The sequence below is a fragment of the Mustela putorius genome, unplaced genomic scaffold (assembly GCF_011764305.1).
Source record: "Mustela putorius furo isolate JIRA1106 unplaced genomic scaffold, ASM1176430v1.1 tig00003836_pilon_pilon_pilon, whole genome shotgun sequence".
Classification (NCBI taxonomy): domain Eukaryota; kingdom Metazoa; phylum Chordata; class Mammalia; order Carnivora; family Mustelidae; genus Mustela; species Mustela putorius.
In genome coordinates this window covers 27,873,512-27,896,145 of record NW_025421989.1, presented here as the reverse complement: position 1 = coordinate 27,896,145, position 22,634 = coordinate 27,873,512, and the positions used below count along the sequence as shown (strand labels likewise).

Here is a 22,634-nt window from a genome sequence, read left to right as displayed (position 1 = left end):
ATGGCCACCAAAATATTATTCTAATTATTTTTACAATTTCTGGATGACACAGTTGAAATGCTTCCAGTCTTGCCTTATATAACTCAGAAAACATAGACTCAATATAACTTTCAAGGACAATTCTGAATGTTAATGTTTCCATTTTCAGCCTCGTGGCAGAAAGAGTTTTATTACCCAGTGTAAGCTCTGGAATGTCAAAAGCGTGATAGGCAGTATAGACTCCACACACAAAATAAATGCATAGTCATTTTATTCTAAATTGCTTCACTTGAAAATATGGCATGAAAATCTAGAGAGAGGAACTAAAAGTAAGTGATTTGATAGTTCTCTAAAATAGTGAGACTCAAAAAATGAAAGTCCTAGGATAAAAATGCTCATGTTTTTGAGTTTGTGCTGTGACCAATCCCAAATAAGTTTGCTTACATCTACCATAGGGTTTGCATAACAATGAGCTGGTCTGATAGGTACCAAACATCATTGTCTAACAGGAAAGGACTACAGATTTTCCAGAAATTAACAGACCTTGTCCCAAACCTGTTTCTCCATTCTTATATTATATAATAAAACATTCCAGGGAGCAAACTAGCTGATGAGACATTTTGGGTACCCATGAAGGATTTTTTAATCACAATGAGGGTAATGTGATAAGGACTTGAGGGAACTGGAGCTCCCAGGCAAGATGTCTCAGTTCTAGAACATCCTTTTCTGTTACTCCTTCTCTATTTATCACTCTGTTTATCCTGTTTATCTTTATTTTAAAAAAGTTGTATACTATGATTTTTGAAAGATTAGACTACCATTTTATGGTTATAGATGATGTCAGTGTAGTTGTAATTACCGTTTTTCAAAAGCAAATCCCTTCTATTAGATCGTAATCTTTATCCAAACGCATTTGTGCATTTGCCCTTTACCCCTCTGCCTGGCACCATTCATTCAGCAAAAGTTTATTGATCTTCAGTCAAAGAGAATAGTAGGATAAGGAAATGGCAAGAGTAAGTGTAGAAAACAAAATATTTTTCAGTGAAGGGGAACAAATAATAAGGCAGTAGCAGGAAGGGTTCTTTACTTCAAGAGAGTTGATCTTGTTACAGTTGATAATGGTGAGCTTCAGTAGAGGAGATGCCGAAGATGCGAGACAGCAGGTAATTCTAGGAATAAAGTCCTGAAGAAGGTGAGAGTAGGTGGAATAAGGTGTAGAACATCCTACCATGCTTTTCTCAACAGATGCTCCCTCTGTGTACTTCCACGTTCAGTTGACAGTAGAAATGTGCTAAATTTGGTGAGCACCATAACAGAAAATTTGCTTGGAATGGTTCTGGTTTAATAAAAAATTACATTACCCAAAACATGACAGAAATTAAATCCCGCACATTTGGGGAAAATGTTTTCTGGCATTCAGTTCAGGAGACTATTATTCTAATTGCTTTTAATTTTTTAATCTTACAGGTGCTTCAAGAAGACTTAGAACAGGAACAAGTCAGGGTCAATTCTCTCACTCACATGGTGGTGGTGGTCGATGAATCTAGTGGAGACCATGCAACCGCTGCTTTGGAAGAACAACTGAAGGTCAGGTTATTTTCTTTAATACACTAACTGTGTCATTCAAAATAATTAATTGCAATTCATGAAATATTTAGAAAATGTATAATATAATTTGCATATTATAAATATTTACAATACAATATATTTATTTAAACGAAGTCAAATTATGTCCCATTTGTACACATTTCCCTTTCATTAACTATCCACTGTTTGTTCTCACTAGCTTCCTGGACTTTGGAGAAATATATGAAGGCAGTTCCACTTTTGTTTTAAAAATTATAGATGAATAACCTGTATTAGAGAACTAACTGGTCAGAGAAATATTGGTTATGTCCTCTTAAAAGCTACAAAGAGAGGACAAAAATTAAAAAGAAAAAAAAACAAAAGGGATCACATTCAATCAAATCATGAGAAGCTGAACACCTTCAGATTTTTTTTCCTGGAAAACTTCAGTTATAGACTTGATGAGGACATAGCAGGATATTTAAGTTCTAGATTTTTTTTTTTTTCTTAAAGATTTTATTTATTTATTTGACAGAGAGAGATCACAAGTAGGCAGAGAGGCAGGCAGAGAGAAGGAGGAAGCAGGCTCCCTGCTGAGCAGAGAGCCCGATGCGGGACTCGATCCCAGGGCCCTGAGATCATGACCTGAGCTGAAGGCAGTGGCTTAACCCACTGAGCCACCCAGGCGCCCCAAGTTCTAGAGTTTTATTGGAGGAGATACTTAGCCTTTCAGTCCCTCATTCAACCTGAGTCATGTAATTATATCCTTGAAACATAACCAGTGCCATTAACAAAAAGTAAGTTGTGTATTTTCATATTTTTATTTTTCTTCCTAATTGGAAACAACATTTTACCGTTAAAAAAATTGAAAACATTTTCAACAAAACATATGTACATACACCAAAATATCAACATTAAGGAAAAATACAATTTACTGTTCTGAATGTGACAGATACACACACACACTCACACACACACACACATACACACACACCTACCAATTATACTTGAGGCATTCACTTTACCCATGAAATGCCTGCCTTTTCCTTGTGATTGTGAGGGGCCAATAGTCTGACATGTCTAAGGATCCAATCAATTTGACTTTAAATAGCTTTATCAGTACAAGGTTGCTCTAAACATAGTTAATCTTACCTACTTATAACACAGTTTCTTAAAGCCTTATCTCTGCTTTCTTCTTTCTTTGCGTGAATTGTTTTTTTATCCCAGTAAAATGTCATTTCCTCAGGTTACTGCCTTAAACTTCTTGTCTCTAACAATGGTATCTTCTTCTCTATCATTAAACAACAAAAAGAAAATTCTTAAACCACTACAATAGATCATTTAACATAAATTAGTCACTCATGTTAATTGCTTATGATTAAATGAAGTTGCAGGGATTACAGACATAAAAAGGCTTATGACACCTGCTATTATAATATATCATCACGTATATGATCAGATGTATTGTACACATACATACTCATGGCCAGGTAAAGGACTGTATTGATAGGCCACTGCTATAACCATTGGAAGGAATTCTGTAGTTCTCATAAAATAGTGTTGTAGATAATTACAGATGGGTAAAAATTGAATACTCAGCATTCCTCAGAAATTTTCAGAAAAGGTAGAAGGAGGTTGGGGGCAGAAGTTGGGAGGGAGACTGGTTAGGAAAAAATCAAGGCCAACATTTTCTAAGTCATAGACTATTTCTAGTTAACCCAAAAACTGTGAAACATCTACTTTGGTATTACCAAACCTAATACAACTAGCTTTGGAATGTAATCATTCTGGGATGATGTCTGTGGGGCTAAGCCACCTTGAAAAACCATCTATAGTACTCACAGATGGTGACGGGGTTAGAGCTTACATAGGATAAATTAAGAGTTGCAGCCCTAAGCTTTTCTATATTTATTATCGTACTTGCTTTCATTGGCTCAGAGATACTTACTAAGATACTGTGTGTGTATTGGCTTCTCTTAAATCATATGGTTCCTTCTGTATTTGTCCATGATTGTCTCACTATTAAATAGTATTGACTACTGCCTTCCAGCTTTCTGTTTTCCCTGTGACCCCCTTTTCCCTTTTGATATCCTCATTTCCTTCTATATACCTCCTTACTCTGACCTGACTTTTAGATAATCTAGACTAGAGTCTGAAAGGGCAGGGTTATAAGGAATTCCTTGGAGAGAACACCCTGGCTTGAACATTTCTTTCTTCTCATCCCATCACTTTTCTCAGTCTTAGAGGAATCCATGATTGAATTCTATACCTACTTGACCATTGGTTTAACTTGCTCTGGAATGGTGGGTGCTCCCCCTGACTTTGACATTTTGTTGATTCTTTCTTAGGTTCTTTGAAAATGACATAATATAGTCTTAACCTAGTTGGATTTTTAAAAGAAAGGGGAAGAGAAAGAGAAGATGGCAGAGAAGGAGGAAGATAGGAGAAATAATAAAGGATAAAGAGACAGATAAACCAATACATTGGAGTAGTCACTTTGACAACAACACAAGGATTCTTTGCGTGTAATAAGAATTCTGTGTGTGCTTCAGAAACCATGAACTATTACTGTGTCTTATGCAGGGCCCAGAGGAATTCTGTTAGGATAGGAAGAATTTGAGGAAAGAAAAACATGTATGTGGCCTCCATACAAGGGACAAAACTGAAGCACAAACAGAAGGAAATACAAAATTGGCAGGGATCTAAGAAGGATCCTCAAGGGCTTTTGTTGGAGCTAGGTCTGGTCATCTATAGCTTATTCCTCTCAGCTTATTGTATTGAATGTTTATCCCACTCCCCCATTTTCCACCGTTACAGTGCCTTCATCTGTTTTGCTCCTGTGTGCTGAGGCACCATCCAGGGTCCCCACATGGATACCCACTGGTCTTTAGTTAGGAGATGCAAATGGAGCAAACTAGAAAGGGAAGTCCTTGATTTAGTACAATGAGAGAGGGATGTGTTCTTATCATCTGGATTTAAAACTCTGAAAATATTCCTCATAGAATATTTTTACATGTGATGACTTAATTCTATGAACTTTATTGTAAGTTGTATTTTCTCTAACTTTTTTTTAAAAAAATATTTTATTGTTATTTGACAGAGAGAAAGAAAGAATGAGCACGAACAGGGGGGAGTAGCAGGCAAAGAGAGAGGGAAAAACAGTCTCCCCATGGAGCAGGGAGCCTGATACAGGACTGGGATCATGACCTGAGCTGAAAGAAGACACTTAACTGACTAAGCCACCCAGGTGCCCCATTTTTCTGTAACTTTTTAAAAAGACTTAGAAACCTTTCTGTTAAAAGATTTGAAGGAAAACAAAGGTCAGAAATATGCTTAGGGATTCTGAAAGATAGCATGGTTTATGAAGGACAATATTCTGAAAAGCACAGTCTGTTGTAAATTAATTTGATTCTCAGAGATTCAACTTGTCCCTCAGCAATGTCACCACAGGTCATAAACTTGTCCTTAGCTTTAGCAGTTTCTATGATGTCAATACATAGAGAGCCTGATTTGTAAGCAATGATGCCATTTAACTGATTTTATTGAGAAATAGCTTGACTAAATAACTGAGATTAGTAATTTATGTAGAGTATTCAGTCCAGGAGGACATTATCATATCTCTTTCTAAGCATCTACATTCTATTTTTCATTTTTTCAGTGAATATTTGCTATGTTCTTATTATGTCCCAGGGATTGTGCTGGGTAACAGAGGTAAAACAGTAAACAAAAAGAGAATTTGTCATTATTTTCCTGGGTCAAGAGTGAATAATCTGTGAGCCTTCTGCCTTCCTTGGAAACTAGAAACAGTGGTAGCCATTTCTCATGCTCCTTCTTTGAAATCAAATGCTAATTCTTTTCATCCATGGTCACCATGGTAGGCATGGTAGGCATGGTGACTGCTCTCTCGGTTCTTGCAGTCTCGTGGAGGAAATAGACCTTAATCAGATATTAACAAAAATGACCAAATAGGAGGTTTCCCCTTTCTCCACATCCTTGCCAGCATCTTTCATTTCCTGACTTGTTTATTTTAGCCATTCTGACTGGTGTGAGGTGATATCTCATTGTGGTATGATCTCCCTGATATGAGGAAGTGGTGCTACAACATGGGGGCTTAAGTGGGTACGAGAAGAATAAATGAAGGAAGATGGGATTGGGAGGGAGACAAACCATAAGTGACTCTTAATCTCACAAAACAAACTGAGGGTTGCTGGGGGGAGGGGGTTTGGGAGAAGGGGTGGTATTATGGACATTGGGGAGGGTATGTGCTTTGGTGAGTGCTGTGAAGTGTGTAAACCTGGTGATTCACAGACCTGTATCCCTGGGGATAAAAATATATGTTTATAAAAAATAAAAACAAATAAAAAAAAGGTAAAAAAAAATGACCAAATATTCCCAGGTATCTTATGGTTTTTGGTGCTATGGCCAAAATTAGCAGGACAGGAAACAACAAGTGTTGGAGAGGATGTGGAGAAAGGGGAACCCTCTTCCATTGTTGGTGGGAATGCAAGTTGGTGCAGCCTCTTTGGAGAACAGTGTGGAGATTCCTCAAGAAATTAAAAATAGGACTTCCCTATAACCCTGCAATTGCACTCCTGGGTATTTACCCCAAAGATACAGATGTAGTGAAAAGAAGGGCTATCTGTACCCCAATGTTTATAGCAGCAATGGCCACGATTGCCAAACTGTGGAAAGAACCAAGATGCCCTTCAACGGACAAATGGATAAGGAAGATGTGGTCCATATACACTATGGAGTATTATGCCTCCATCAGAAAGGATGAATAGCCAACTTTTGTAGCAACATGGATGGGACTGGAAGAGATTATGCTGAGTGAAATAAGTCAAGCAGAGAGACCCAATTATCATATGGTTTCACTTATTTGTGGAGCATAACAAATAGCATGGAGGACATGAGGAGTTAGAGAGGAGAAGGGAGTTGAGGGAAATTAGAAGGGGAGGTGAACCATGAGAGACTATGGACTCTGAAAAACGAAAGGGCGGGGGGTGGGAGGTTGGGGGAACCAGGTGGTGGGTATTAGAGAGGGCATGGATTGCATGGAGCACTGAGTGTGGTACAAAAACAATGAATATTGTTATGCTGAAAATAAATTTTAAAAAATTTTTAAAAAATGACCAAATAATTAAGAATGGACAGAACCTATTTCTCTGAAGGAAAGAAATAAGATTTTGTTGCAATGCACTAATAAGACTTCAAATGAAATTTGAGGGCAAAAGATGATTCCCTAGGAAAGTGTTTAAGCTAGGGTCTAAAGGATATGTCAAAGGGAACTGTATAAAGGGTGTATAAAGGAGCTAGGTGGAGATGGGTAGTTTCCAGGAAGGAGAAAGTGTAGATCAGGTGATCAAGGCATCCTTAGGGAACTGAAAAGGGCACATTTGGCTACAGCTCCGAGGTTCAGAAGAGTGGTGTTAGAAGAGACTTGGCAGATAGAAGGGGCTTACCTAAGAATTAGAATTGATGTGTGATGCGCAACTCCACCAAAATTCATTTAATAAAAGTGTATTGAGCAGCAGCCCTCTGCCTGGATGACAGCTGGAACTACAATGGCAGGGAGAAGCAAGGGAAATAGCCAAGGCATTTGCCCTTCTGGACCTGCACTATTAAAGTACAATGAAATGTACAATTATGGCCATGATGTATTCAGTGGGACAAAAATAGACATTGCTGGATGACCTTTCTTGCTCTAGAAGGTCAGGAAAGTAGAGGTTAATTAGGCAATAGTAAAGGGTAGGAAGGTGTTCTGTACAGAAGAACAGCATTTATTCATTCAATAAATATTTCTTGCATGCCTTCTAGATGCCAGCCAAGTCTAAGCTTTGAGGTAAAGCATAGGCAAAACATAAATGATTTCTTTATGAAGCTTATATTCTAAGCACACATCATAATAAATAACCAAGTTTTATACTATGAAAAAGGTGATAACTATAAAGAAAAGACTGGAGAAGGGAGTGTTTTACCTGGGGTGGTCAGGGTATGCTTACTTGAGAAGGTGGCATTTAAGTAGGAACTCAAAACAAAGTAAGGGAGGTGTTTGGAAGGTGCGCAGGTCCTATGGGGTCTTTTGTTTTTGAAAAACTGAAGAAGGACTATAAATGGAGCTTAAAGAATTTCTGTTGTTTTAGAGAGATATTTGTTTCTAATAAAAAAAGAACCAAAAACAGGTGTCTAGTTCTAGAAGTTGTTCTAATGGAAACATCTTTCAGAGAAAAGTCGGAGCCATTGAAGTCCCATTTGTAGATATGTTCTTCTATACATGTTAACACTTGAGAGCCCAACTAGATGTATTAAAGTTGTCTAAGGCCTGGGCCCAGGAGAGTTTCTGGTATATAAAAGGCATTTGAACTATTTTGATAAATGACCTTAATCTTGAAGTTACTATCTACTATTATGGAAAAATAAAGGTATATCAAAAGAAAGTATATAGACAAGCATCCTCTTCAGAAGAATAGCCTAGAAAATACAATTTTAGAACAGCTTATTAAATTTATGCATGTTTTGTTTCTCACTCATTTGATAAAGTTAATAAAATTCTTTATTGAATAAAAAATTATTTTTGAAGATAAAAAATGTCTCTAAGAACTAAAATACATTCACTAAAATCAAGACATGAAAACTGTATATCAGATGACATTAAACAGTTTGTACAAATATTATGTGACATTATTAAGTCATATTCTTTGGTGGATTTATTATGTTGGATGATCTGTTGGAGTGGCATGCATACAAAGTATTTAGATTTACCTAATATATTTTGCAAAGCCTTCCATGGCATATCCACGGATAAGGTGAGCCTTTTTTTTTTATTGTGTTAGTCACCATACAATACATCATTGGTTTTTGATGTAGTGTTCCATGATTCATTGTTTGCCTATAACACCCAGTGCTCCATGCAATCTGTGCCCTTCTTAATACCCATTACCAGGCTCAGCCATCTTCCCCAACACCCCTCCCCTCTAAAACCTTCAGCCTGTTTCTTGGAGTCCACAGTCTCTCATGGTTCATCTCCCCCTCCAATTTCCCCTCCTTCACTTTTCCTTTCATTTTCCTAATGTCCTCCACATTATTCCTTATATTCCACAAGTAAATTATACCATAATGATAATTGACTTTCTCTGCTTGACTTATTTCACTCAGTTTAATCTCTTCCAGTCCCATCCATGTTGATGCAAAAGTTGGGTATTTATCCTTTCTGATGGCTGAGTAATATCCCACTGTATATATGGACCACATGTTCTTTATCCATTCATCTGTTGAAGGGTATCTCAGCTATTTCCACAGTTTAGCTATTGTGGACATTGCTGCTATTAACATTGGGGGACATATGGCCCTTCTTTTCACTACATCTGTATCTTTGAAGTAAATACTCATTTGTGCAATTGCTGGGTCCTAGGATATCTCTATTTTTAATTTTTTGAGGAATATCCACAGTGTTTTCCAAAGTGGCTGCACCAACTTGCATTCCCACCAACAGTGTAAGAGGATTCCCCTTTCTCCACAGCCACTCCAACATTTGTTGATTTTTGCCTTGTTAATTTTGGCCATTCTAACTGGTGTAAGGTGGTATCTCAATGTGTTGTTGTTTTTTTTTTTTTTTAATTTCTTTTCAGTGTAACAATATTCATTTTTATTCATTTAACAGTTTTTTACACCATTCCCAGTGCTCCGTGCAATACATGCTCTCCTTAATATCTCCCTCATGGCTAATGATGATGAACATTTTTTCATATGTCTGCTATCCATTTGTATGTTTTCATAGGAGAAGTGTATGTTAATGTCTTCTGTCCATTTTTTGACTTGATCATCTGTTTTTGGAATGTTGAGTTGTAGAAGTTCTTTATAGATCTTGGATATCAGCCCTTTGTCTGTAGTGTCATTTGTGAATATCTTCTCCCATTCCATGGGTTACCTCTTTGTTTTGTTGACTGTCTCTTTGCTGTGCAGAAGTTTTTGATCTTGATGAAGTCCCAAAAGTTCATTTTTTGCTTTTGTTTCCCTTGCCTTTGGAGATGTGTCTTGGAAGAAGTTGCTGTGGCGGATGTCGAAGAGGTTGCTGCCTATGTTCTTCTCTAGGATTTTGGCGGATTCATGTCTCACATTGAAGTCTTTCATCCATTTTGAGTTTATCTTAGTGTATGGTGTAAGGGAATGTTTGAGTTTCATTCTTCTTTACATAGCCGTCCAATTTTCCCAGCACCATTTATTGAAGAGACTGTCTTTTTCCACTGGATATTTTTTCCTGCTTTGTTGAAGATTATTTGACCATACAATTGAGGGTCCATATCTGGGCTCTCTACTCTGTTCCATTGGTCTATGTGTCTGTTTTTGTGCCAGTACCATGCTGTCTTGGTGGTCAAAGCTTTGTAATAAAGCTTGAAATCAGGAAACATGATGCCCTCAGCTTTGTTTTTCCTTTTCAGCATTTCCTTGGCAATGTGGGTCTTTTCTGGTTCCATACAAATTTTAGGATCATTTGTTCCAGAACTTCAAAAAATTCCAATGATATTTTGATCGGGATGGTGTTGAAAGTATAGATTGCTCTAGGCAGCCGAGATATTTTAACAATGTTTATTCTTCCGATCTATGAGCATGGAATGTTTTTCCATCTTTTTGTGTCTTCTTCAATTTCTTTTATGAGTGTTCTGTAGTTCCTCGAGTATATATTCTTCACCTCTTTGGTTAGGTTTATTCCAAGGTATCTAATGGATTTTAGTGGTATTGTAAATGGAATTGATTCTCTAATTTCCCTTTCTAGAGTTTCATTGTTAGTGTATGAGAAAATAGCTGATTTCTGTGCATTGATTTTGTATCCTGCCACATTACTGAATTGCTGTATGTTTTCTAATAATTTGGAGGTGGAGGTGGAGTCTTTTGGGTTTTCCATATAAAGTATCATGTCATCTGCGAAGAAAGAGAGTTTGACTTCTTCATTGCCAATTTGAATACCTTTTATTTCTTTTTGTTGTCTGATTGCTATTGCTAGGATTTCTAGTACTATGTTGAAGAATAGTGGGGAGAGTGGGCATCCTTGTTGTGTTCCTTTTCTCAAGGCTGTCAGCTTTTCCCCATTGAGAATGATATTCCCTGTGGGTTTTACATAGATGGGTTTTATGAAGTTGAGCAATATTCCCTCTATCCCTATACTCTGAAGAGTTTTAATCAGGAAAGGATGCTGTATTTTGTCAAATGCTTTTTCTGCATCAGTTGAGAGGCCCATGGGTTTCTTTTCTCTTCTTTTACTGATTTGTTCTATCACATTGATTGATTTGCGAATGTTGAACCACCCTTGCAACCTCCGAGTAAATCCCACCTAGTCATGATGGATAATCTTTTTTAATGTACTCTTGGATCCTATTAGGTAGAATCTTGTTGAGAATCTTGGCATCCATATTCATCAGGGATATAGATCTCAAATTCTCCTTTTTGATGGGGTCTTTGCCTGGTATGGTGATCAGGGTAATGCTGGCTTCATAGAAAGAGTCTGGAAGTTTTCCTTCTGTTCTATTTTTTGAAACAGCTTCAGGAGAATAGGTATTATTTTTTCTTTGAATGTTTGGTAGAATTCCCCAGGGAATCCATCAGGTCCTGGACTCTTGTTTTTTGGGAGGTTTTTGATCAGTACTTTAATCTCGTTACAGTTATTGTTCTATTCAGGTTGTTAATTTCTTCCTATTTCAGTCTTGGAAATTTATGTTTCCAAGAATGCATCCATTTCTTCTAGGTTGCTTACCTTATTGGCATATATCTGTTGATAATAATATAAGGTGAGTCTTCTTATCCTTCTTTGGGCTGGTGGAGAACGTTTGTGTTTTGCTATATTCTTTTCTGGTACCTGATTTATGTGCCTGAGAATTGAACTGAAAATGATTGAATTCATTTATTCACCCTGCAGCATCAAAAACTTTTGGGCAAAGAAGCCATTTCAGGATCTAGCTGGGAAACTGTGTACATTTTGCCTGAATAGAAGGGGTTAATAGTTCATTTCGTCTCCCACATGACTTCAGAAGATTTATAACAATGTCATGTAAAGTTAGAATGTCACATTCAAATGTTATGTAGTTGTCTTTCATGTTTTAATTCAGGAGAGGTATGTTAATTGTTTGAAATTTTGCTGGTTGTAAAAAATAATATCCTTAAATCAATTAAGGTTTTGATGAGGAAGCTCTGACTTCCCATCCATTTATATAAATGTAAATACATGTATATAACTATACACAAATGTGTATATATACATATACATTTACATTTTGCACATTTACATTTTCTCTTATGTATAGATGTATATGTTTATATGATTAATATTAAATGAAAGCAAATGGTATAGATACTTAGTAAATTAATACAATCCTGGACATGGTGTAGTGTCTAGATTACAAGGACTAATAATTAGATCCTGTGTTGGTTTGAATATACTTTGTATTTTAGCATTTTAGCTGGATTTTACCAGCCTGGTGACATTTAAAGAATGTTTACAGAACTAGGAATTCTTTAATTTCAAGGAGAAGACAAGTGAATTAGGGGAAATTGGAGAGGGAGATGAACCATGAGAGACTGTGGATTCTGAGAAACAAACTGAGGGTTTTGGAGGGGAGGAGGATGGGGGGTTGGGTGAGCCTGGTGGTGGGTATTAAGGAGGGCACAGATTGCATGGAGCACATAAACAATGAATCTTGGAACACTATAAAAATTAAAATAAAATACCTAATAGTTTAAAAAAAAAAAAAACCTAAGCAGAAATAAGGGACATGTGTTGTCTTGTATAAAGAAGGCTTTTCTCTCCGTTCCTTCAGAAGCCTCTATCAAAAATAAACTAAAGCTGATAAGCCTGGGTATGTATCTTCTCCCCAGATTTCTTTCCTGAGCCCAATTTCTTCTATCCCATTTATTTCTATACCAGTTTCTTCTATCCCAACTTGAAGGCCAAAATGCTTCTCAGGCTTAACAAGGTGAAATTCAATTCCTTGTGCCCTACTTCCCTCTAAACTCGCTTCCTTTGCTGACTTCCCCGCTTTTATTATTACATAGATGTTCACCATGACACCTGTATCAGAAACCTGGAATCATTCCCACCTCCTCAATTTCCTTTCCCTCTGAGCCCTCTGCATGTCATCAGTCACAGAATGTGTTCATTGTCTCTCGTGTTCATTGTTTCATCTTATTTCCAGTCCTTGCCTGAATTTTCACCTTTTCTTAATCCAATTTCTGTATTAAAGTCAGTGTGGGCTCTCAAAAGCTGTTTATTGCAGTTTCTCCTTTGCTTAAAATCCTTAGTTGCTCTCCCTTCTTTACACAGTCTGATCACTTAGGCCTCCAATGGTTTTTATTACCTGACCCCCACCTGCCTTTCAATACCTGTCTTCTATTAGCTCCCACATATCCCTCGACCTATATTCTATTTCTATAAGCCATTTCTGATACTCTCTATGTCACTGTACTTATATAAACTATTCCTGTTATTCAGAAAATTCTTGTTTGTCATCTGCTTTAAAAATTACTTCATGTAGAAAACTCAGTTCAAATTTTTCTCTATGAGGCTGTTTTTTATATATCACCACTCCCTTTTTTTTGAGCCACTTTATATAATAATTGTGTCTTTGTTGTTTGAAAGGAAAATAGTCTACAAAAAGGTAGCTTTTCAGAAAGGTTCTAATGTCCTCTTCTCTATCATGGCTTGAAAATGGGGAATCCAATTAAAAATACTTATAGTTGGGGCACCTGGGTGGCTCAGTGGGTTAAAGCCTCTGCCTTTGGCTTAGGTCATGATCCCAGGGTTCTGGGATGGAGCCCCACATCAGGCTCTCTGATCAGCAGGGAGCCTGCTTCCTCCTCTCTCTCTGCCTGCCTCTCTGCCTACTTGTGATCTCTCTCTGTCAAATAAATAAATAAAATCTTAAAAAAATACTTATAGTATATACCTTTGGGATAATTTGGGGAGGGAAAAAGTCTAGGGAGTGTTAAAGCCTATGGGACTGATAAATAGAGATTATGAAGAAGATTACAGATGAAAATATTTTTTGTTTCTAGTTTCTAATTCTATACTTGGTGAATAAAAAGCATGTTTAATTTTTTTAATTTAATGGAGATAATTTCACTAAGCCAAGTGTCAACAATTATTGCCCATGAAGCGATAATTATAATTATTAGCCCTTTCATGTGCTCATTTTCCAAAAATTTTATATACTTTGTAATACTCTCCCTGTTTCAAAAATGAAAAAGTCAATGCATAATAGAGTTAAAATCCAAGTTTATGCAGATTTCAAGTGGCAGGGCTGGGATTGGTATCCAGATCTGTGTGATTTGTCCTAATTTCTCAATTTCACAGAAGAAAATTACTATGTGACCTTGAGAAAATTATTACAGGAGAAATACATGCAAGTATAATAGAATAATATTCTTGATGACTACAAGTGTATAAATATGAATATATTAGAGTAATGGTATTTTTTATGAATATAGTTCTGATATGATCTTACAAGAGTTCTGGCCTTTTTGACTCCAAGAAAAACCCTAAACTTTATATTATGCAACAATTAAAAATTTATTTGATGAGAGCATCCAGAAAAGTACACAAATCATAATTTTAGGTCAAGACTCCACAACAGTAACATATCTGTAGTTCCACATCAAATAAAAAGATAATACATTGGCAACAATTGAGACAGCCCTATCAAACTCTGTCATAGTCATAAACTTTTCACACCTTCTCAAAGTTAACCTTTATCCTGATTTATAATGCCTCAAAGTAATTTTATTTTTAACTTAATGTAAATGCAGTTCATAATCTAGTATTTTTTTATAATTTTTTATTTTTTTATAAACATATATTTTTATCCCCAGGGTACAGGTCTTGATGCAACATAATCTAGTTTTATAACTGACATTTTTTCACTCAATGATATGTTTGTGAGTTGCATTCATGATGCATATTGCATTTGTTTATTAATTTTTATGGCTGGATAGTATTCCTTTCTGTGAATATACAATTTAATTATATGTTCTATTGTTGAGAAAATTTGGGCTGGCTCCAATTTGGGATCATTATGAATCACACTGCTGTGAACCTAACTGTACATATATTTTCATGAATGTATGTATGCTTTTGCATTGAGTATATACCTAAGATTGAAATTGCTGAATTACTGGGTATATGCATATTTAGCTTTACAGGAAATACAGAAGAGTTTTCCTAAGTTGATGCATAAATTTATATACTCTCATCAGTAGTGGATAAAGTACAAATTGCTTCACATCCTCATCGGTACTTGATATTGTCAGATTGTTAATGTGAGCCTTGATGGTTGTTTTCTAACAGTATCTCTTGTGAACGTTTGCATGTAGTGATGACTAATGAGATTAAAAACGCAATGACAGTTGTTTCATTGGCTGTTAGAAATACCTATTGGAGCGCCTGGGTGGCTCAGTGGGTTGAGGCCTCTGCCTTTGGCTTGGGTCGTGATCTCAAGGTCCTGGGATCGAGCCCCACATCGGGCTCTCTGCTCAGCGGGGAGCCTGCTTCTCTCTCTCTCTCTCTCTCTCTCTCTCTGTCTGCTTCTCTGCCTACTTTTGATCTCTGTCAGTCAAGTAAATAAATAAAATCTTAAAAAAAAGAAATACCTATTTTTTGAAATGCCTGCCTGTTGGAATATGTGTATTTCTCTTAGTGACTTGTTGCAGTTATTTAAAAATATGTATTCAGGATTTTAATCCTTTGTTGATATCTAGATTATAATTTCATTTTTTTTTGCTTTTATGAGGTGCTTTGTCCTTTTACTTTTTAATGATATCTTTTTTAATACACAGAAGTTTTATGTTCAGTATACTCCACTTAAGTATTTTCTTTTATGGTTATTGTATTTTTGTCCTGAGTTTAAAAATAAATTTTTCTACTCTGTGACCCAAAATATATTCTCCTGAATTGTCATATAGGAACTTAATTGTTTTTTTTTTTAAAAGATTTTATTTATTTATTTGACAGAGAAAGAGAGATCACAAGTAGACAGAGAGGCAGGCAGAGAGAGAAGGGGAAGCAGGCTCCCTGCTGAGCAGAGAGCCCAATTCGGGGCTTGATCACAGGACCCTGAGATCATGACCTGAGCTGAAGTCAGAGGCTTAACCCACTGAACCACCCAGGTGCCCCTAAAGAGTGTTTTCTTTTTTAAAGATTTTATTTATTTTATTTGACAGAGATCACAACTAGGCAAAGAGGCAGGCAGAGAGAGAGAGGGGGAAGCAGGCTCCCCGCTGAGCAGAGAGCCTAATGTGGGGCTCTATCCCAGGACCCTGGAATCATGACTGGAGCCGAAGGCAGAGGCTTTTTAACCCACTGAGCCACCCAGGCACCCCTGGGACTTAATTGCTTTACCTATCATATTACAATCCATCTAGTATTTCTGTTGTGAGGAAGGAATGAATGTCTTTTTTTTTTCCCATTTAGATCAAACTAAAGTAGCATGATTTATTGCAAAGACCATGCTTAATGTTCTGCACTTTCACTTTTAATAAAATGCTCATACATATATGGGTCACTTTATGAACTCCAATCCAGTTTCATTTGTACATTTCCCTGTAGTTATGCCAATACCACATTGTTTTAATTACTATGGCTTTATGATAAATTTTGACAGCTGATAGTATTGTAAAAGAAAAATAGGAACAGTTGGCAAAATGGGCAAGATGGAATTTATTCAAGACTATTGCATTAGGGGGGCGCCTGGGTGGCTCAGTGGGTTAAAGCCCCTGCCTTCGGCTCAGGTTGTGATCTCAGGGTCCTGGGATCGAGGAGCCCCGCGTCGGGCTCTCTGCTCAGCGGGAAGCCTGCTTCCCCTTCTCTCTCTCTGCCTGCATCTCTGCCTACTTGTGATCTCTGTCTGTCAAATAAATAAATAAAATCTTAAAAAAAAAAAGATTATTGCATTAGGGATCAAGACTGATGTAACAGGGAAGAGATTGAAGTCAGTTCCCCTGAACAAACAGAGTGGACGAGTTTATTAGTGCTGGAATGAGTGGGCATAAAAGTACTAGAGGACCTTTGTGGGCTTGGGTAGTCAATGTGATTATGCCATCTTTGTTTGCTAATTGTCCCTTATCAGAGTTAGGCTCCTACTCTCTCAGAGTTTGGGATTCCAGGGCACTATCTTTCTTGATAATTACATTTCAAAGGGATGGACTTCAGGTCCTGGAGAAAGACATTCTTGGGTTGTAGATTTACATCTTAAAGGGGTAGAGAAAAATTTACATTTGCAAATTCCCTAAAGTAAGTGCTCTAAGAAAAAGAAGGGGCCTAAAGCCAAAGTTTAGTCAAGCTGAGGGAAACTCTAAATCTATCTTGGTTAATGTAACCCATTCACATTTGTTTTCTCCCTTTAAGAGATTAACTGGGCTATTTTTGTTTATTCACATTTCCATATAGATTTTAGAATCAGCTCATCTGCCCCACCTCAAAACCTGCTATGATCTTAATTGGGGTTTATTGGCTGTATGGATTAATTTGTGGTAAATTAACATCTTTATTATGTAAAACTTTTCAGTTCATGAATATGGAAAGCCTTTGATTTATTTAGGCCTTTGTATTCTTCCAATAATGTTTTATTGTTTCCAGGATAGTGGGTCTTAGACTTTTTATGAGATTTGTTCCTTTATTTGATATATTTTTTTATATTTTTGCTGTTGTTGTGAATGGTATCTTTTCAAAATTTCATTTTCTGTTTGTCTTTTGCTGATAGGGAGAAATACAACTTGATTTTTGTTTCTTAGCTTTGTATCCAGAGATCATGCTGACAATTTGAATAGTTTATCTGTCACATCACTCAGATGTACATATAAGGTTGTTTGTAATTACTGTTTTGCTTCTCCCTTTCCAATCATTGTTCATTTAATCATTTTTTCTTGCCTTATTATGCTGTATACTCTAGTACAATGAGATTATTGTTGATTGTTTCTCATTTTAGGTCTCAGAGGTGAGGTTTCTAGTAAATCACTACAAAGTATATCTCTTATAGGTTTGTTGTAGATGTCTTTTATTCCTAATGTTCTAAAAGGCCGCATCATTGCTGGGTGCTGAATTTTAGCAAACGTTTTTTTCAGGATCACTTGAAATGATCATATTAGTTTTCTTCTTTATTCTCTTAATACGTAAAGTCACACTGCTTAATTTTCTAGAGTAAAAATAGCCTTGCATTCCTGACGTAAGCCAAACATAGATAATATGTATAATCTTTTTTGTTTGTTGCTAGATCTCTTTCTTAACATTTGCTAACATTTAATTTAGAATTTTCCCATTGTGTCCGTGAAAGAGATTGGCCTATTGTTTTTCTTGTAAGAGGTTGCTAGGTTTAAGTGCCTGATTGTACAGGCTTCAGAACTTGCCATTTGTACCAGGAATTTTCTTTATTGGAGAAGTATTAAATGAAAGATTAAATATATTTAAATAAGACTTTGCTTTTCTCATTTCCAAATTCAGGTTTTGTCAACATTTTCCACATTTTCCAGATTTTCTTTTCTTTCTTTCGGTCAGTTTGAGTGATTTGTGTCTTTCTAGGAATTTGTGTTTGGCACCTAAAATTATAAGTACATTCAGGGCGCCTGTGTGGCTTAGTCAGTTAAGTGTCTGCTTTCAACTCAGGTCATGATCCCAGGGTCCTGGTATCGAGCCCCGAGTTGGGCTCTTTGCTCAGAGGGGAGCCTGCTTCTCTCTGTTCCTCTGCCCCTGCTCCTGTGCTTTTTTTCTCTCACTTTCTCAAATAAGTAAATAAAATATTCAAAAAAATAAAATAAAATTACAAGTATATTCAAATAAAATTCTTTTTCATACATATGGTACTTAATGTTTAAATGTGATATGAAACTGTAAATATCTAGCTTCTGTGGAAAAAAGCAACTGATCTGGTGACCCTTTGCCTGTTCTCCTGTTAGCCTCAGTAAGAATTAGATAGCTTTCCCATCTTTAGCATGAACTCTCTATTTAGCTACAATCCCCATTATTGCCCATTCTCTTATACCTAGATTATTTTGTACATGTTATTATGCATAAACATTAGAATTTGTGATTTCTTATAGATGGAATAGTTCAGTACATAGAATGAGGCATAGAGGGGTATCTGTTTTTCACTCACCTGATTATAAATAGGACAAATAATGGATTATGTTCCTGGTTTAGAATTTAGGTCAAAGATTTTCAACTCTTGTATAAAATATAAGACATAATAAACTGTAGGTAAAATATGAAAAACTAGTCATCTTTGTGTCATGCTGAAATGTTTTGTTATATTCTATGTTAAAGTTATGTTATACTGTAGGCTTATCACATCTGGAAACAAAAGCTAATTTTCCACCAACTAAGCTCTAAATATTTACCAGTCACAAGCATCCCAATAATTTATCACAGTTTTCAGAGCATTTTCACATTTGTTTACTTGGCCAGGAGGCTACCAGGCCACGTACTAACATCTCTCTTTCACTAGTGGGAAATCTAAATCGTAACAAGATAAAGTATTTGCTTAGAGGTATTACTGAGTTGGGCAACGGTAGAACTGGGACAAGAATCCAGGCGATCTACTTTAGGCCTGGTGATATGAACCAGGTGAGCACATTCAGAGATGCTGCTATACTGTTAATGCCCACTGTAAGTAGTAAAGATCTAGGATTCTAGGTGGGGAAGACAGGGCTTCACATGTGATTCTCATCTCCTGTGGCTCTTCAGATTTACCGTAAACAGATCTCTTGTTGCCGAAAATGACTGGTAGGCAGGTATTTAATGACAGAGAAAGAAAAACAGTTTCTAAGATAATACTTAGGAGAAAAATCCCTGTATTGATAACTATAGTGGTGATACTGAGCCTTGAGACATTTTTGTACTATATGAAATTCATGTGTTGCATTAATCACAGTGGTAGGGAGTTCCCTCTGCCCCAAGAAGTCCAGAGACCATAAGGAATAAAACAATCAGGAACAGTAAAACCTTTAAATTACCAAAGAATGCTTAGGAATACAATGGATTCTGGGAAGGACGCTGTCATGCTGGAATGCTCTTTAGGACTCCTGCTCTTGATTCTCTGGTATCCCAATTAGATAGACTGGTGGAATCTGGGGAGTACAGAGTTGATTAAGCTGCCACAGAACATTAAATAATAGCCTGCAAATAATAACAGCATCAACAACTGGGCCTTTCAGGATTTATTCATTAGCACTTTATAAGCTCATAAATAATATATAGAACTGACTGTAATGGCACAGGGGAGCATGCTTCTTTAAGTTAAAAATCTCACTATGTTTTTAACATAATCACCAAGACAAAATTTCATTAACGAATTAGACAGTCATATTTACCTTTGAAAAATAAGACTTTGTGAAAGAGCACACATTCTTGATCTGGGAGTGTAAGTATTTTCTGATTTTTAAAAATACTTTAAGCAATAGGAGGTAAATGTCAAAAATATTCTTAGATGAAATTATAACATTAGGCTTCAAATCCCTGTTAAAAATGTTTGGTTAAATCTAGTCAAACTTCTGCCAAAATTAAATATGAAAATACTCAAAAAGGATTCAGCATCTGTACGTCTCGCTCAGTTCTGTAGCACCCATTACGAGGCAAATTGAATGCTGCATGTTCCCCTCAGTAAATGACATCATGAAAGAACACAGGCTTGTAGCCAGACAGATCTGAGGTCATATCCCTGAAACTCAATCCTGGGGCCTCCGTGGCCTTAGATGAGTTACTTAACTCATCTCATGAACAGGTGTCACCTATAAACCACACCTTTACAAGTGGCCAGCGTTCCTTCACAGGTCCCTTGAGTTCAGTCCAGAGGGACTGCAGGATCATTTAAACAGGAGGAAGAATGAGAATTTCAGAGAAATCTACAATAAGTGTTTCCAGCACATCAGGACACGTTTTTCCTCACTGGACCATATATTAGCGAAGATATAAGGCATGCCATTTTATAATATGCTGCTTTGGTTAGCAGTTTGTAGAAATGTGAAATTGAGAAAAGAATTATAGTATTGGCTAAACAGTTGTCAGTAGTACTCTGCCCCATTTCTAGCCTCATGATTGGTGTTATTTTCATTTCTTTCAATGAGTTACTTGATGTTATTTCCACATCACCATCAGTAAGGTGAAGTTGCTTACCCTTTTTAACTCTTCTATGTTTTTAAAGTAGGAAAAAAATTAAAAAATGTTAATTTTCAGGAGGCTCATTACACAATTACACATAAAAGTCATTTAGCTGGGGAGTATATCCCAAGGTCTGAAACTAAAATAAAATGAGATGGGCTGCCTGCTGTCTCCCTTTTGTATAAATCCCAGTTGCGGCTCTGTTGTGTGGTCTATGGCACATAATTGTTCCTTTCTTTGTGGACATACTCCTCGGACCACTTTATCTCTTCCTGCCAGTCTTGATGGCCACATTTCAGCTCTCACATTCTATCCCTAGCCTCAATAAATTCAAGGGTCAAGATACTTAAGTTTTACGTTCTAGGCTTGTCAAATTTTCCTCAGTTGCCTTTATCCAAATGTTCCTCTGATAGCTACTTCTCACTTTTGCTTTGAAAAACCAACTCAACCAAACAAAGGAACTCAGATGAGAAATGTCCTTGGTTTGTATAATGATATGGAATAAAATTAAATGGGGGGGGAGGCTTCCTCATTGTGCATCTAAGCACAAATGATAATGGAGTTGTGATTTAGCCCATGAAAGTGTGTTAGAGTAAGTGAGCCGACCTTTAGCTTCTCTTACTGCTGAGACAAAATGAGAACATAAATAAAAATTAATTTCTTCTTATCACTTCACAAGATGTTATAATTCATTTTGATTTATGTACATAATGTTTACATAGCATTACAAAAATGTGCATTACTTCTAAAAGCTCAAAGGATTCATATACTTAAATAGAAACTCAGAGAAATACTTTCTTTCTCTAGAGAAGAGGTTTCTAATCCTAATACAGTGATGCTCCAAAAAAATTATTTAGCTTTATGTCAGTCCCATTTGATCCAATCTCTTAGACTTGTTAAATCCCTTTAGGCAATGATAGGAACCAGTGTCTTTGAGTGATTATAGAGTTGACTGATAATCTTCCAATTGCTTAGCTCTATTCTTTGTAATTCAAATTAGGGCCAACATTTCTAAGTAATAACCAGATAAATCCATAACTTCGAGCACTGTGTATGTCTATTTATATTTGTGCATATGCCATTACAAAAATCTACCTGTGGGCTGACATGTACAATATATGAGCAAGCAATTTCTAATTCACTTATCTAATTTTACTGAGATGAGTAAAAAGCATCCTGCCCACATTCTAACAGAAGTGACTTAGATTCAGTTCACTGAGGGCTTTCAGAGAGTAACAGTGGAATGTGTTAATAAAGGATAGTTATACTCTCTTGTGTTGTAAATCTTTAAAGAAGAATATAATTGAAGTCTAAACAACTAGTTGTAAAGATTTAGTAAGTACCTTTCTAGAGTGAGTAGGGTGAAATAGATGACCCTTGCTGGTTCTTGGAAGATTTGAAATAAACACAATGATCAAACAAAATGTAAATAGCTATTAACACTTGTATGACTCGGTTCAAATTAAAACTCTTTTTCAATATATAATCTTGCTTAATATTTGTACCAATTCTTACAGGGGTTGGCATGATTGTTTTCATAGAGAGAGAGAGGAAATTATTTAGCCATGAATTTCTGAAAAGTCACTTGATTTTTGGGGGGATGTGGGATAATTTAAAAGACATTCAAAGAACTGTCAGAATCATTACAAGAGAGGGATGTGTTACATTTTTTTTTTTTTTCTGTGTGGCTCACTTGGTTGAGCATCCAACTCTTGATTTCAGTTCAGGTCATGATCTCAGGGTCATGAGATCAAGCCCTGTGTGTCAGAATCTGCTTCAGCGTAGAGTCTGCTTGTCCCTCAGGCTCTGCTCCTCCCTACCCCTGCCTGTGCTTGCTTTCTCTTTATCATAAATATATCTTAAAAAATGTTTTTATTTTTGTAATTTGTGAAGACATACACATGTTGGTAATCCAAGCAATTGACTGGCCTAACACATAAATCTAAGCTGTTTAGCTCAA

The 22,634-nt window shown here is 36.4% G+C and overlaps 1 protein-coding gene across 3 annotated transcripts in view; it reads left to right on the top strand.

Annotated features, from left to right (window-relative positions):
* Positions 1 to 22,634, top strand: part of DMD (dystrophin) — a 2,119,021-nt gene that overhangs the window by 596,098 nt on the left and 1,500,289 nt on the right. For all 3 annotated transcript variants that reach the window (XM_045089435.1, XM_045089434.1, XM_045089436.1), the window contains exon 13: positions 1,447 to 1,566. In XM_045089435.1, the coding sequence (XP_044945370.1) occupies positions 1,447 to 1,566 (120 nt within the window). The remainder of the gene's footprint in view (positions 1 to 1,446; positions 1,567 to 22,634) is intronic.